Source organism: Brachionichthys hirsutus, chromosome 22 (genome assembly GCF_040956055.1).
Source record: "Brachionichthys hirsutus isolate HB-005 chromosome 22, CSIRO-AGI_Bhir_v1, whole genome shotgun sequence".
Lineage (NCBI taxonomy): Eukaryota > Metazoa > Chordata > Actinopteri > Lophiiformes > Brachionichthyidae > Brachionichthys > Brachionichthys hirsutus.
The window spans coordinates 7886996-7903981 of record NC_090918.1 but is presented as its reverse complement, the minus strand read 5'-3'; the positions used below and the strand labels follow the sequence as shown (position 1 = coordinate 7903981).

The window sequence follows — 16986 nt, the reverse complement described above, 5'->3', positions numbered from 1 at the left end:
AGCGTCTGTCAAATCACGCTCCACTCTGAGAAGCAGAGCATCTTGCAAAAAAAACTAGTTGTGCACATACAGCTGAGCTTTCACAAGGAAGCAAAATCAAGAAACTGCACTTGTGCAAAAATTCTGATATTATACAACCCCCCAATAGGCTTCTAAGCACAATTCATTTAGTACTTCTGCAGTGGGAAGCATGTTACCCTGGCAAGAAATTTAAATCTCCAAGTTTAAAGTTTAATCAGAATCTCCCTTTGTGGAACGCCTTCTTGGCAAAGACTGAGCTCAAGCTGATGCCAATTGCAGTGTTCTTTGGCAAATCCACTTGTTCTCAGGAAATATTGTTCATTGTGGAAGAAAAGAAAATACACATTATTATAAAATAAATGTATATAAGAGATAATTATAAAAACAGCAATCACAACATTTTGGAAAATTTACCCAGCATCCATTTACCTAGCTTAGCATGAAGAATGCAATAGGATAGTAGTAATATTATAAACTGTAGTGAATATAAAGATTGTGGAGACATTTCTGTGTGGTGCTGCTGGATTCCAGTACTAGAGTATCCTCCTTTGTGTGTCTTGTTTAGCCACAGATAGCAACCGTGTGTGTGTGATATGATGTCTGATCCAGGACACGGGCGGCCTCGGCCCTCTCTGCGCGCTGACTGATCACATTAATACTAGTGAAAGCTATTCTGTCAGGAGGAAAAGTTATGGACTGGCAAAGGAGGGCCTTTGGGTGAAACAGGAATCCAGTGACAGGAAGTATAGGCTCCAGGCGGAATCCGAGGTGATTGGACATGAACTGTCTTGGCTGCCTGGTTCAATTCATTCCCTTGCTGCCCTTCTGCTAAATATAGTTATTTCTTTCGTGCATATCAGTGTGGTCATTATATAGGCTACTTTATGTTGCAGTGGGTTGAAGGGATGCAAGGCCTTTGCTTCACCGAATGTACGTTCTGCCCCAAATGCGCTGTGCCAAAATGTAATGATCTCTACCTCTATGTTTTCACATTTGTCAGACTGTTTTAGAAATATAATTCCCAAATACATTTCCAGACACTGCGGACCCCCCCCCCCCCCGAAATGCCCATTGTTGGGAAGGAGAATAAATTTAGTCCAGCAGAGGAAAAAAAGAAGACGATCTGGTCATTAAATCAATATCCAGAAGGTTTCGACCCTCTCCTGTTGTTGCACTGCAATTGTGTTAGCAAAAGATCAGTATCGGGCATAAACCAAATCACCCGAGGTCTCTGCTGGCAAACCTTGACCAACTGTGAGATTATCCAGCTGCAAAATTGCATTTAGGCAAATTAGTTTTAAAATTAACCCCCCAATCCAGAAGAAGAAGGAGAAGCATTCTACTGCTTTCTGGTAGAGAACCATGGCCTGCGATTCTCAGATCAGCCACTTGCAAACCATTCTATTGCATGCTAAAGATGACACCAACAAAAACACATAATGTGCATTGTAATGAGTCCAGAATATTATAAAAACATAAATACTTACAGTATAGTTAATATCTCCTTTCTACAAAGCTGTTCCTTCTTTGTTCTCTTTAACCAGGGTACCTAGATTTAAGTGAGAAGAAACCAGTGCTTTAAGAAGTCAAAAAAGTTTATTCCCAAACAATTATTCATGTGAATCTTGCCAACATGTGTGGTGTGTGTGTGTGTGTGTGAACCCTGTCGGACGTCCAATGAGCTGATGCATCCAGTGACATCGCCTGATGTGGCCTCGCCGAATGTCTGTCGTCTTGATCAGCCTCAACGTTCAGTGAATCACAGACGCGGAACAATTCCATGACCTCGTCTGACTCAGTGGGAATCTTTGAAGGTGAAAGACAGAAACAAACATCTTTGGAAGTGTGTCTGTGAGAGAGAGAGAGAGGGACAGAGAGGGGGCGGGGGGACAAGTAGGACAAGCAATGTCCTACTTCAGGTTAAATTTCGGTTTGTTTTTGTCACTGTGTGTGTGTGTGTCTTCTCTAAGTTCATCCCGCCTCCTCGTCTCTGGCACACCTGCCTTCTGTCTTCTCATTAGTAAGCCTGTATTTGGCCCTTTCTTCTTCCTCTATGTCTCCTAAGGTCTGTGTTTCACAGATAAAAACTGAAATTAAAGTAAAAATTAAAAAATAGATGAAGAAATTGTTAAAGCTCACATCCAGTAGTTAAACATGAATCTGCAGCTAGAAGCTAGGCACTAGCACAGACGTATTTCCTTTAGTTTCTCGTCTTTATGCTAGTCCACTCTAGTTGGCTGAATAATGTTTAAAAGCGTTATCAGCAAGCTGGGGTATCTGATTCCGTGAAGACCTGATTAAAAGTAGACGAGATGAACTTTCTGAGTAAAAGGACTTCGCTGCTCTTCTATATCTGAAGCTTTTCATCTATTTAAAAGTACAGTTGAGACCGGCTGCTGCTTGCCGAGCCCTATACAGCGAGGACGGCTGTTTATAGCGTCTGCAACAGGTGGCCATGCAAAGACTTTAATTACGCCAAGTCATCATCTATGGCGAAGAGTCCTGACATCAGTAGGTTAAAGTTCGGATCATTGAGACCGAACGTGGTGCGTTGAATTAAAAGTTTTTTTTTTATTGTTACGTGTATTTCTTTTTTAAATGTAAATTAAAATCTGACTAATCCTAATCCTAATCCTACTTCTGAATCTCATTGCTGACTCTGGGATTTTTTCCTCACAGTCTGTTTCTGGAAATAGTAATGCATCAACAAATCAAAACGCAAGAAAGCATTTTCTTTGTGACCTCTGACCTTTTGTTTCTGAAGAATGTACATGGAGTCAGACTTGGAAAAGAGTACTGCTGCGACGTGGGCTTCTTACGCCCCCTGCAGGCAGAAATAGAAAAATGCAGTCACTTCTTTTTCAACACAATTTTCAATTATCCAAATCGGTTGAGGGTGAAGAGGGAAACGGCAAATGAGTGATTGCAGCATTCCACACTCTCTCTCTCTCTCTCTCTCTCTCCCTGTGTGTGATTTATAGATCTGAAAAGAAAACAGAAGAGCAATCAGCAGTTTGTTTCTTCTCAGACTGATTAGCTTCTGTTTCAGCAAATATTTATCCATCCATCCTCTTATAAATATAACTTGCCACCAATTCAAGTGTAGTGCATTTATCACACACTTCAAATGCAAATGCCAGTTTTTAACCAATTGATAAAAAAATAAATAAAGAATAATTCAGTCTCTTTAATGATTTATGAGACCACTTGAAATGTACACACACCAAGGAGGTGGCTATGTTCTCTGGTGGATTGTTTCTTTGACTGGCCAGAGCAACAAATCTTTGATTTGTACAGCAAGAGAGAAAATATATGACAACCCAGCTCAAGGAAAGAAACAGTTGTAACAGAGACGACACATTCAAGTACTTTTTGAATGGTCAGAGCAGAAAGATGCGTGAAGGAGTGGAGAATTCGCTGTTTGTTGCAGCAAGGAGACAAAGGCAGAAAATCCGTCACATTTAGAAATCACATATTCACTCATAAGTCAGACCCCCTCTCAGCAGGAGAGGGGAGGCCAGCACTCCTCTTAGTCTGTGGCTCCACCTTGTGGTTGCGTGAAGAATGTCATTGCTTCTTCTACCAAATATCAATATCAGACAGTTCATGCGTAAATTAAAGAATATATATATAAACATTCCGGGAATCTCCATCTTTATGTGGACTCAGCAGTTTTTATGTTATCCTGCAAACAAAGAAACAGCAAGGAGGCAGAAACGTAATTCTAGAAGTCAACACAACAAGACTCATTTTGTACTGATATTTAATATTTAGACATGGGGCAACAGCCATTTTTTACAGCACAATTTGCATAATTTATCAATATCTCCTGTATACAATCACAAAACCATGACAGTAGATTTTTTTTCTCTTTTCTTGCAAGTTAAAAAACCAGACAGGTTTTACAAGCATAATCTTTGCAGTCAGCAATATCTTAATAGGCTTTTGTCATACTTTCCCTCCCAATCTATAACATTTTGTACTTTCTCTACCACTATTTTTCTTTTTCTTTTTAAACTTTAATATCTGGACACAAAAATAGTATGAACCACCAACAAGACATGCAACATCCAGTGTGAGCACATTTAAATTGTCCTGCAACTGCTCGAGTTGTTCAGATAGACTTGTGTGAAGTTAGACTCTGGTAAACCTTGAGTGTTTGGTGTAAAGGGCTGGGGCACAATCAACAGACGTAATGCCATGTCTCAGTCTATCCGCTGTACATTGGGTCAAATGACTTCGCTGTACTTCTATGACCACACACCATGTCTTCTTTTTGTCTGCTAAAAGACCTATTGCTTCCCAAACCCCAGTATAAAAAAAGCTATGTATTTACAAGGTGGGGAAATCGAGAGATGACATCCGTGAGTGTGTGCGCGTGAGCATGTGCGATTATTTCTTTGTGTGTTGAGATTTAAAAGTTGATCTTTTTAGACAGATGACACTAAAAAGAAGAGATCGGCGTTGCAGCCAGTGACATGCATGGAGATGCTACACAGACAACAAACACATGGGTATAAAGATAAGGCAACTAAAGTAAAATAAAATACAAACATACACACAACACAAACTGACCTGAAATTGATCATTTTAGGTATAACATCCATTAGTTACAATGTTTTTCTTTTGGTCATTTGTCGTACATATACTGGCAAAGAAAACAAGTGCATAAAAAATATTGGATGGATGAAATTCGGGATCTGTGCATGTACATTTCTGCATGTGAGTGTGTTCGTGCACAAGGGGCGAAAAAGTTGTTTCTCTGAGTTTCAGGCCTTGTAAACAAGTACTACATTGTGTATAAAAACGAAAGGAAATGTATGTACAACTGATATGTACTTGAAACAAATATAATACAACATATGAATCAGTCTTACGGGCATTAAATAAAGATTCATTTAGCAATATGAAATAAAGAACACAAAGATTAAAGCAATAACCGCTTAGGACATGAAAACAGAGCAGCGCAAAAGAAAGATGGATGCTGACGCTTCCGCTCCCAACAAAGTGTCACGTTTCTGGCAAGTTAAACTTCCTTTGCCGCCTTGATAAAGATGTTGCATAGAAATCCCTCACACGTTCAGTGGACAGTTGTTCCACTGCCTCTTGGCCTTCGCACAAAAGCACAGGCTGACATGAATCGTGAAACTTTAATGGTGATTTGTTTTTTTACACCTTCGCAACAAATTCATCTTCCGTTCACTACAATATCTCCTGACGCTGTCTTCGCTCCACCTCTTTATCGCCTCCCTTAGTAAAAAAAAAAAAAGTAAATCTCTAGCCGTCTCATTTTCAGCAGGTTTTTACATTCCAAGCGGGAAAAAGTGCAAAAATACAAATAAAAATAAAATAAAAAAAACACAAACGAAAGCAGGACTGGCGAAATAAAACTGGAGAAATTAAAACACTTGCATCTCTTTAAATGAACTGTGTCACAATCTAAAGGGGTTCATGGGAAAATAAAAACTCTATGTCACAATCATCAAGACTCGATTGTCTGTGATAAAGATATCTATAATATATATTTATATGTTACAATTAATTTCCAGCTAATGACACTTTGCTATGTACAAAGATTATCTCAGAGGTGGTTTTTCTGTGCGGGATTCATGCGCACAATATATAGTGTCCAATTTGATATATATATCAATATAGATCCTTTAAACTCACTCATTTATAATCTTGGTGAGAAAAGATGGGGTCCAAAGTGAATGAAGTCTAACTGAGCTGGAGTGCTAGGTTGTGTGTTATAAAATATACTATGCTTCCTACTCTCGGAGAGACTCTTAAGTAGTGAAATAATTTAAGACAAATAATATAATTCTATTTAAATATCATAATCCAAAAATAAAATTAAAAAACACACACAAAGTCTCCATCGTGGAATCTTTGCTGTTTCTTTCCAAAATGATTTGCAAATCATTTCAACCAAACATTTGCAATAACATAATAAGGAAAAAATTAGTCATGGATAAAACATCTAAAGTGTGTCCATTCCCTGTAGAGTCAAGTTTTTAAATGGTTTGTGTGCATGGTGTGTGTGTGTGTGTGTTTGTGAGTGTGAATCAATGCATGTAATACCTGGTTGATTTTGCGCTCGACCTCCTCTGCCCTGGCTACAGCACTGCACACTCTGCTTCCTGTAAACTTGTGTTTATTCCATGTAAACACAGAAATATATCCTGCAAACTTCCTGCGTGACAGAGATCCTCATCGGAACGGCCCTTACGAGTGGAAAACATCTTCCAAAAAAAACGGGGAGACATATTCCCGTTCCTGCACCCCAACCCGTCCAGAGTGGATCAGTGTTCCAGATGTTGAACCTTGGCATCCCAGAAGCCTCTTTGTGCCCTCTCCAGCTGTAGTTGACCGACGAGTCGCCTCCTATGAGTGGATCTGGGCGGAGCTGGCGAGCAGCTTGTGCCAGCTCACCACGCGCTTCCGCAGGTCGACTTTGTCCAACCAGACGTAGGCCTCCCCGATCAGGGTCTTCTTCATGAATTTCCCCCCGTTGGACACCAAGAACAGCTGGTACGAAAACAGAGACATGCTATGCTCAGCTGACTCCTATCGCCTGGTTTAATCCTCACAAGTACATTTCATCTTCTCATCTAAGTCTTGGTAAAACATTGACCTATGACCCTGTGTGTGAACGGGGAGAGGGGGGGGGGGGGGGGGGTACCTGTAAGGAATGTCCGGCGGGGTTCATGCAGAAGCGGAAGGTTTCGTTAAAAGATGGCTCTCTGTCATGACGACACACTCTGGTCTTCTTCTTGATGATTCTTTTCTGGGTTGCGATGTTCACAACATAGAGTTTCACGTAGAGATCTGCAGAGACACGCATCGATCTGACGTTAGAATAAAAATCAACCCGGGCGGCGCTCGTGTCCAGGGGAATATCGGCCGGAAACCGACGCCATGGAAACAGCTGCGGCTTTGCATCAGGTGTCTATGTGGGCCGTCAGCGACTCAGCATGCAAACATTTAAAAAAAAGTAGGATCTTAAATCCTTCCCTGATTTAGCTGCGTCAGCATAAGTCTGAAAGTGCATTTGCTGCCTCCACACTGTGCGCTGCAGTTTTCATTACCAGGCAGGTGATCCGAACTCTTGAACTTGTAGGTGATGTTACGGCATTGAAGAATCTCGAGGACCAGCTGCTCACCCTCCGTCTTAACTTCCTTTTTCAGCGCGATCTTTATCTCCCCCATTACCTGGGACTTACCTGAAGACACAAAGGAAACGCATTGAATCACTCGACACCACAGTCCCCTAAACGCTGACAGCGTCAAGGGAAAGGAAAACCAGAGTTCTCCTTACGGATCAGCCAGAGAACATTTTGCAACGTGATGTGGCATGAATTCATTTATATTTCCACTGCACATCATGGGATGTGAATATTGCCATGTCAGCACTGCAATGCGTGTTTGACCTTCAGTGTCACCGTGTCCCATCGATGATTTCATCGCGTCCGTGCCGTTAGGGATCTTTCCACTAAAGAAAGCAAAGGGAATAGAATCAGAACAACAAATGCGATGCACCTTTCGACTTGGTAGTGCAGAGTTTAGTATCAGATATTCACAAAAGCAAATCCACTTACAATCGTGGCACCTGGAAGATGGCGCTGTCCACCTCGTTTGTCTCTCCCTCTTCGTCCAGCAGGCTGTAGGCGCTGCCGCTCAGGCCGCTGTCCAGCGAGGCGGCCGTGACGGGGGCGTCGCCGGACCTGGAGCCGGACCGAGCTGTGCGGAGATAGAACCACGTCCATCACGACGGAGCGACGGGAAGAAACAACGCACCTCTGAAAAACCTCCAGCTGCAGCCGAGAAGCGTTGGCCAACATATAGGGAAAGCACCTAAAGCCCGCCTTAATCAAATTTATGCTTAAAATGATTCACGTCACAATCAAAAGGGGAGCATGTTCCAATCATTTACGTCTGGGTTGTGATGAAGAGCACACAAACAAGCACCGAGGACGGGCATCAGAGTCATTTCCTGGTATTAGCGAATCATGCTGGTGGCCATTAAGAAAGTGCGTCTTGCCCACATGAATCTCTGGAGATGTGGGAACCTTTGTGCAAACGTCCTCTCTGTCCTTCCTCTCTCTTCCCTCCCTCTTTCTGCAGGTGTGCGTTAGTAGCATGGCATCCTCCCTTTCTCTTTCTCTCACTCTCTCTTTCTCTCCTCGCTCCATCTGTGCTTCAGTCGGGACACAGAGAGGAGACTCTCGGGTGAACGCTCACCTCCGATGCTCTGCGGCCTCTCTTCTGACATGGCTTTCCTGAGGCTCAGGTGTCTGCCGTCTGCTTTGCTCCCTGTGGCCGCCACGATCGATGGCAGGGCAGGCAGCCAATCAGACTGGGCCCTCTGAATGGTGAGCACGCCCACCACGCTGTGCCTGTGGCGCCTCAGTGAGAGGCGGCCTCTTTGGCCTGGGCATGTTTATTTTCGCAGGCGCAGGTTGGATGTCAAGGAGGTCAATGCCAGGAAACACAGGGCATGGTGGGGAGGGGGGGGGGGCAGTTTAGGATGGAAGGAGGGAGGAGTGACATGAAGATTCAGAGCGGTTCATCTTCACCGTGGGAAACCAGCTTGATTGTCAATCACATGCAGCCACAGTGTGTAGTGCACATTCTCGCCTCCTGCATGTCAGCGACAGGCGGGGCTGTGCAGCTTCTACTGTGGTGCATTGTGGGTCTGGTAGTACATGGGGTTAGTGGACTGCATGCACAGCCTTCTCAGTGGTGGCGATGATATTTTAGGGACGGGCGGGGGGCGGGGAGGGGGCAGGGTTGCAACTTTCTTCTGTTTTACTGCTCGGATCAATCGATCCAAAATATTAAAGTGTTAATTCATAGGAGACGGAAGGCGTGGCTGTGCTCTGTGGTGGTTCTACTTTATTCTATTCCGTCACACTCCTCGAAAGTTAATTTCATATATTTAAATGACTTCTCAAAGCAGAAAAAAATCCAACCTCAACCTATTTAATACAAAAAAATAAATAGCAATTATAATTTGTTTCCGCAGTTTGAAATAACTGAACTGGTTTTGCATTGCTTTGAATAAGCCGCCACTTAATTGAATAAATGGTCCAACGTAGGAAAGCCAAAGTCAGTGAGTGTGTGTGTGTGGTCGAGCACGGGCGAGACACTCGGCACACTTGTGAGAGTTACACACAGAAGAGAAGCGGTGAGAGGCTTTAACACGCTGAATATAACGGAGGAGAGGGGGCCAGAGGGCTCAAAGGGGGAGGGAGACCAAGAGTAGAAAAGGAAAGGAAAGCAAGGCGGGGGGGGGGCGGGGGTCAAGAGAAGGTGGACCGGATGAGTGCGAGCAGGCCATGCTGCGTCGGCTTTATCTGCGTCTTGCTTTACTTGGCTGGAGGGGTGGCTGCGACTGCTGGGCGGCATCGCCTGTCGCTATAGCAGCGCCTCCGCCGCTCCCCGTGCCGCCGTCCTGATGGCGTTGCCGTGCAGCGCTTTTGCTGGAGCGTGAAGCGCCATGCGAGCGAGAGTGGCCGTGTCCGTGGCTGCGGCTTTGGCTCTGGCCCTCGGACGGGGAAGGCTTCGATGTGACAGGACTACTGTGAGATTTCTCGATAGTGGCCACCTGCGTGTCTAAAACAACCAGATTCACCAAATTACTCAAACAGCTATCTTTTTAATTGATCACACTTTGTGGCTGATACTTTTTATGTACCTCTTGTGGTCAAAGTAATCTTATTTAGCCAACAAAGGCAACGGCTACAATCTTAAAGCATCCTCAAATTTGAAGGATAGGTTCAAAGCCTTCCACGGCCATGTCGGCCTCTGTGTTAGAAGACAAGGGGAAAGCTCGGCCTGGGTGGCAACCGGGGGGGGAATAGACCACGAGGAAGCGGAAAAAGCATGAAGCTCCTGCTGCGGGTTGGTGTGGAAAAAATGCGTGGAAGAATAGAAAGGTGGTGGCGTGAGGAAAAGAGAGCGAGAGAATGGGGAAACCGGCAAGAAGATAGGAAGGAAAAGAATAAAGAAGAGAAGCGGGAGAAGTGGCGGCCGCGGGGTCCAGAAGCTTGTTGGGTGACGGGGATGAAGACATGCAGGTGGAGGACTTTCACTGGCTCCTACCCTTAGCCGGATCGGGAAAGATTCCGTGACTTCGGCTCTTGATGACAGATGACTTGGGGGAATGCTGATTGTCATGCGAGGAGCCGGTGGTTTTAGGGGAGGAGTGCTGCGAGGAGGGCTTAGAGGAGCCGTGTCGGCCCTGGCCCGAGTGGCAGCGCCGGTGGTGATCTCCTTCGCACTGCTCCTTTAGAGGGAGCCATTGTGGAATGTTGTCCAGCTGGGCTGTGTTGGAAAGGTCTATCAGTACCTGGAGGGTGGGTGGGTGGGTGGGGGGGGGGGGGCAAACAGAGCAGATTGATTAATGGATAAGTACTTTAAAAAGTATCACTGGTAAAGAAACCCCATACGCTCAAAGACGTTTACCTCGCCAAGGAAGTCATTCGAGGAGCCTTTGTCATAGTCCCAAACGCTCACTTCCAGGGTCTTCTTCCTCAACTTGATGCACACAGAGGTAGACCTTTTAGCTGTGTGGCATTGAACTTGCACCGCCATTCCCGCGAGGCGCGTGTGTTTGACAACATACTTGCTCCAGGAGGATGTTCTTATAGATGACAGTCTGATTCCACTCAGGGTTGAGACTCTTGCCGGCGTGTTTGGACCTCCTCTTGTTCTCAGCACTGAGGAAACACATCACGGGGAGATCAAGTCAGTCATCCATCCACGAAAGCTCCGCAGATGAGAAGAGCGCCACAACGAACTGGGCACATACAGGATGGAGTAGGAAAGAGCGCAACGCTGGAAAGGAGGGAATGAAGGTGATGCACAGCGATCGGTTCGATGGACAGGAGGTGATGATGCAAGGGGAGCTGCAAAAAAAGTCCATTTCGAAACCCATCAAGTTGTTTAGTCTCCAGACGGTATGATGTCCTTAAAAAGTTCAAATGTTTGCCAGGAGAAAAAATTAACGTATTTTGCAAATTTGTTTTCATTTAAAATGTAAAAAAAAAAAAAAAAAAAGAACAAAAAAATAAAAAGCGAGCAGAATTTAACTTTAACTGAAATATTCCACGTGTTTTAATAAGATGGATGTTTTTTGCAGAGCAGTTAAATCTGGGTTTGAAGAATATCAGTAAGTCTGGAAGACTTAGTGCGGTTGGGACAAGGGCTGAAATAAAACAAAGGACTGCGGAGCAACACAACGGGAGTGTGTGCAGAATGTGGCGGGGGGGGGGGGGGGGGGGGAACAGTTAGATGTCAGGACGTTACTGCGGGATTTTAATCACAAAACAGGGACAGACTGATCAACGTTCACGAACAAGAAACAGACCATCGACCAAGGGTTAGTTGGAGGGGACGGCACAGGTTTATATGTGGTTTATTAGGGAAGGGGTTCATATTTTAGGATTCAACTCCGATAAGTCAAACACAAAGGGATTAAAATGTGAGTGGAACATCATGAGAAAAGGAGGACGGGGGGGGGGGGGTATATTCTGAGGGGGTTAGTGGAACTTGAGTATGACTTTAAGTATATCAAGCCGTCGATTGGTTCAAGGACACATGGGCTTCTTGTTACCGTCGCCAAACTGACAACCAAATTTAAATCAAAACAGAACCAAAGTGGGCAAGTCACATACCTGGCGTTCTGGACAACCATGACCTGACTGAGGGGGGGTCCAGCATGCATTAAATATAAAGAACAACATACAGAAACAATAGTCAGAGGGAGGGTCGGGGGTCATAGAGAGAGAGTCTGAATGTGTGAAGGGGAGATTGCTGCGTTTAGGTTCAGTATGTGTTTTATTTATTTTTTAATCAGGTGTGCATTTGGGGGGGGGGGGGGGGGAGGGGCTGAGATCATGTGGAGTGTGTTCTAAAACCTTCCGATTGAGCCACAGTCATACGTTATTGCTTTTATCTGAGGAGGGGAAAAAAAAAACACCAACACACAATCTCTGGGGAGATTTAGTATGGCGGAGAAGGTGGAGGAGTCAATTACATTACAGCGCAATCACAGCAAGGAGGAGCGTCCCGGACGTACGGCGGAGTGTGGATCATATGTGAATATGAGAGCTATTGATTTTGTCTGCACTCACGGCTACGGTAGAATTCCCCCCCTTCAACCGAGGGAACGACAGCGGGAAGAGCAGCATCATTTTCATTCTGATTCTGCCATTCGGCGGCAACGTGGGGGCTGATGAGTACCCGTTGGGCTGACTGGAAGGGCATCACTAAACGTCTAACAGAACCGACGTGCAAGGCTGTAGGTGCTGTGGAATTAATACGAACGAAAGTTCGCGCGCTTGCACGTCGAAAGATGTCACGGTGAGACAAAAGTCGATCAATTTGAAAATGAATGGAAAATAGGTTTGACAAAGGGGGCGGCTTTGTAGCCGAGGAATATCGACTCAGCTGCAGTCAGAGTCCTCATGCAAAAGCGGATTGAAAAGACAGAAAGCTATGACATGAGCACCAGTCTTCAAGTTTTCTATCGTTCAGCCTGCATCGAGCTTCCTGTAACCGACTGTTTTGATGTTTCGCTTGTAGTTCCCGTACTCCAAACTCACCCTCTCCCTGGCAGCAGATAAACTTTAACAAACGGGTCAGAGTAGCCGCTGTTGTCCCGGGGCGCGAGGTTCCTGGCCTGCAGGACGTGGACGATCAAGTTGCCCAGCTGCTTATCGTAGTGGATTTGAAGCTGAGAAAAGAAGCACGTTGGATTACGACGCATTCAAATGCTTCACGGGGCGGAAAAAGAGATGAGGAAGAAATCAGTTAGTCACTCACTTTTATTACAAATGATGCAGTCTTACATCTAAAATATCACCCTTTAAGCAAAGCTGATTCTTTTATGTCACAGACCTGTATCTCGCCAGAGACGGGGTGCGACTGGATCTTCATTCCCTCTGCAGTCTACAAGGAAAAACATTGAATATCCTCAGACAGTGCTGCCAAAAAAGCTGGGGGGGTGGATCCAGAGTGTTTAGTGGTGGGTGACAAGTTCAACGCTAGAAATTGATTCTGGTTTAAATATTCATTTTAGAACTCTCAGATGAACATGGCGAGCTACTCCGTGTGGACTCGCCTTGCTGCTGTGGCGCTTCTTGCTGACGGAGGGTGATCCTGGCTGCCCGGGGCTGGAGGTCGCCGAGGTGGTGGCTGGCAGGCAGGGAGAAGAGGTGGAGGTGGGCGCCTGCTGCTGGGAGACCTTTTGCAGCTCGGCCGCCAACTGTTTGGGGTCGACGCCTGGAGACCGTGGAGGCCGCTCTCCTGGAAGACACGAGCGTCAGGACGCAACACGTACAGAGAAGAGGGTGTTTCAGTCCAATCCTAATCACATGCACATAAAGACCAAGGATTTAAAGTTCATTTGGAAAATCTGAGAAGGCAGGGATGGTGTCAGGGATGGTGTTGGGGAGAAAAGAAAAGCAGTATAGGAGAAATACTGTAACTCACCTTTGCTGTGCTCTGGAAAGTCCAGCCGGTCTGGCCCTTCCGACTCGACCAGCATGTTCAGATCACTGTGCAGCAGAGGGAAAATAATGCGTCAGGAAAGTCTCATAATGAAAAGTCAAGTAGAGGGAAGAGATAAACAAAATAGGGCTATCGAAGCATCGCTACTTTTAATTCACTGAAGAAAGAAATTAGCTTCCATTTACTGCCCCGGGAAAAATGTAAACGTAAAGGCGGACATTTTTTATGTGAAGATGCTGAAAATGTAGAAAGAAAGATAAAACAGCTAAATGTGGATAAAGATATGCATTAATAAAGAACGCAGGATTATACTCACAGTCTGACACACACTTCTGCATCATTACACGGCTGTCCAACGAGCGCCTGCACCTCTTCGTAAGTTTTCCCTGTCAGGAGAACACCGGTCCACTCCAGGACTTGCATTCCTATACACAGATTTGCCACACACACAAAAAAAAGGCATACAAGAAAACAATCAAAAGAACACAAAACACACTTTCATAAAAACAGCACTGACATTTCACCTCAAATCTGAAAGCAAACCAAAATCTGATTCATGCCGGAATTAAATTCATATGAACCTCAGCAGAGCAACAGTTTTGGGTCTAAAAAGCCTTCCCTTTGATTAAATTCGGTGGGAGTGATCTTCTGAAAGAAAACACGCTTTTGATTCTTATGCTCAAACGACACCAAGCTGTAAAGACAGAACTGGAGAGACAAATGGCAACGACAGCCAGAACAGCAGCACAGAGCGTGTGTTTAAGCTGCTTGTAGAGCGCTCAGCCACAGAACTGGGTTTAAGAAGGACATGGGAATGACCTCATGTTGTTCCGGTTGTAAAAGCGGAATTGACAGGAGAACATGTCAGGCATGATGGATTAAAGGCATGGGTAGAATGCATAATCCAATCTAGCGATGACAAATGCCTCCAAGATTATACAGACTGCTGGGCTTTTATTAAACGCAGCAGAGAAGGCTCATATTCACACAGCAAACACACTGCATCCTCCAAAACACATCCCCGCCTCCAGCGGCAGGACTCACACAGATTAAAACAGCTCCTCAGAAGGGTCCTCTGCTTGCGACGACACTCTCGGGCTGCATGTGTGAACGACAGGGAGGCTTCTGTAGCTTTTCACATGACATCATCCGTGAAATTATTCACTCTTGTGCATGCATTTGCACATGGAAATTTTGCATGATCAGACAAACAAACACGCGTTGGTACACTCTGATTCTCCCTCCCTTCTGCGATGCTAAGCCCCCCGCGCCTGCTGAAAATTCACAGAAGAGGGTGAGACGCCTTGCTCCTACAAGGCAGATACGGGTCTTATCATGGTTTATTTTCTAATGGCAAAATACACCTCAAACTGTATATTTTTATTTCACAATAAAAAAAAAACAAGTTTAACTTTGTGCTCCGGATATGACTTGTTCATTACCTTCAAGAATCTTTCCTGTTTGTTCTGCAGCTCCGCCGGGAAGGACTTTGGCAACGTAGGCTCCAATATCTCCGTTACAGCCGGGGACCTCTTTGCCTCCAACGACACGGATCCCCAGACCGTTCCCTGTTTAAGACAAAAAAAAAAAAATCATCATCAGCATCGCCAACTCGCCTCTAGTCTTATTAGTACTTCCCCTTGCAGCGTTCACTCATCAGCATGGTTATGGAAAGATGAATGCAATGACTCAGGCAAAATGACTCAGTTCAGCACAGAGCCCTTACAAACATAATGCTTCCTTTGTGGTCTGTTTGTTAATTGCATAATATAATCCTGCATGAGGGATACGCCATTTTGAGCATGGCAATGACGGATGAAGTGTGAAGAAGTGCCAAATCAAAAAAAAAGGGGAAGCCAGGAAATGAAATGTCTGCCTGCTTGGAGCGCCGAGGAACGCTGTGAGGGAATGTGACGGCAGTGGAAGTGACTTGCCGGTTTTCTTGAGATCTGGCACGAATATCGAGTAAATAAAATGCATGACGCATGGCTGACATGCTCTGTAAACCCAAAGAGATGCTATAATCCAAATCCAGACATACATTTTATTGCCTTTCTAAATGGTTTGGAATCTATTATGATAGGTCACATTCGATAAATTGGCAGTGAATGTCAGCGCTGCAAATTTGATGCCATCGGTAAGCAATGGGGTCAATTAAATCCGATGCATGCATCACAGTCAGTAACACATTAGCTGGCGACGCATGCCTCTTTGAATGCATAATGTCCCCCCGTTAGCATGCTGCTGCTGTTGTGGGGTGCAACGTGCTAAACGACAGTACTTCACCTGAGACGCTGCGGTCTTTGAGATCCCTCTGCAGTTTAACCCTGAGGTGAGGGAAGGGGTAATATGGGCCTTTTCCCTGTGGCCCATAAACAAGGGTGAGATGTTATGCATGTACAGGGTAGGACATTGAAAATCATTGTATATGAATTATTAACATCATGGACATTTATGTGCAGCACTTTGGAATGCGGTTGCAAGCATCGCGCTTCTAGTTTGATTTCGCTGGCGCGGGCCTCACCTGTCTCTTCTCCTGTCCGTTCTCTAGCCGTCCATCTCTAGGTTTGTCAAACCAGTCGGTTTCTTCTCGGCGAAGATGGTAGGCTTCAGGGACAAAAGCAAGCCATACTTAAGAACCGGCATGAGCCCCTGGACTTTTTTTCATCCTACTAAATTTAATACGTTTATTCATATATTAGGGATTGCATGCCAGTTTCAGAATTGAATTCATGAAACGTCAATGTAAATTAGGGATTTGGAAAAAAGGGATTGGACAAAGTGTTTTTCACAGGTATTTAAAAATAATCATGTGCATGGTTAATGTCCCCAACATTTCATTTTCAATTAATTGTGAAACATGCATTTGACTTGTGGTGCAGGCTAACACGTTAGCTCATGGATGCCCGGAGAACTGAACTAATACTCTACCATTGGCTGCATCGTCTCTGTTCAAAGCCATCAGGGATTCACTTAAAGCTGGAATCAAGGCAAATGGGTTTACATTGCAATATGACGGGATCCAATTTATTCACAGTTATTTCTTCTATTTAGACAACTACAATAAACTAAATCCATAATTTACAATAGAAGAAACAATGACACATCCATTAGAATTTCATGAAAACATTGTCCTCAGGCTAGAAACCGACCAGGTCATTTTAAATTTAACTTCACATTCCACAGGATGCATAAATTGAGGAATGTACATACATACATACACTCAGGAGTTGATTAAATAAGAACTGTATTGTTTTTTGTTCTTTGTGCTATTTTTACTTAAGTGAGGTAGGAAATTAAAGAATGTAAAAAATCTTTCCATCTAAAAAAACAAACAAACGGCCAGAAAAAGAGATATTTATATCCTAAAAAATATAGCTGCAACAGAAAAATAGACTGTACGGTATCATGCAATGAATTAAAAAACACACTACACACCATCTGAAATGC

The 16986-nt window shown here is 44.4% G+C and overlaps 1 protein-coding gene across 1 annotated transcript in view; it reads right to left on the bottom strand.

Annotated features, from left to right (window-relative positions):
• Positions 1 to 6405: 6405 nt before the first annotated feature.
• The window catches only part of pcloa (piccolo presynaptic cytomatrix protein a), a 30437-nt gene continuing 19856 nt past the window's right edge, over positions 6406 to 16986 (bottom strand). Inside the window, exons 8-26 of the mRNA XM_068755233.1 lie at positions 16468 to 16515; positions 16061 to 16143; positions 15823 to 15898; positions 14979 to 15104; positions 13853 to 13961; positions 13519 to 13583; positions 13148 to 13332; positions 12925 to 12975; positions 12630 to 12760; positions 11700 to 11726; positions 10649 to 10742; positions 10489 to 10560; positions 10126 to 10372; positions 8263 to 8451; positions 7620 to 7761; positions 7452 to 7513; positions 7110 to 7244; positions 6704 to 6849; positions 6406 to 6549 (exon numbers count right to left, since the gene is read on the bottom strand). Coding sequence (XP_068611334.1) covers positions 6406 to 6549; positions 6704 to 6849; positions 7110 to 7244; positions 7452 to 7513; positions 7620 to 7761; positions 8263 to 8451; positions 10126 to 10372; positions 10489 to 10560; positions 10649 to 10742; positions 11700 to 11726; positions 12630 to 12760; positions 12925 to 12975; positions 13148 to 13332; positions 13519 to 13583; positions 13853 to 13961; positions 14979 to 15104; positions 15823 to 15898; positions 16061 to 16143; positions 16468 to 16515 — 2132 coding nt within the window. The remainder of the gene's footprint in view (positions 6550 to 6703; positions 6850 to 7109; positions 7245 to 7451; positions 7514 to 7619; positions 7762 to 8262; positions 8452 to 10125; positions 10373 to 10488; positions 10561 to 10648; positions 10743 to 11699; positions 11727 to 12629; positions 12761 to 12924; positions 12976 to 13147; positions 13333 to 13518; positions 13584 to 13852; positions 13962 to 14978; positions 15105 to 15822; positions 15899 to 16060; positions 16144 to 16467; positions 16516 to 16986) is intronic.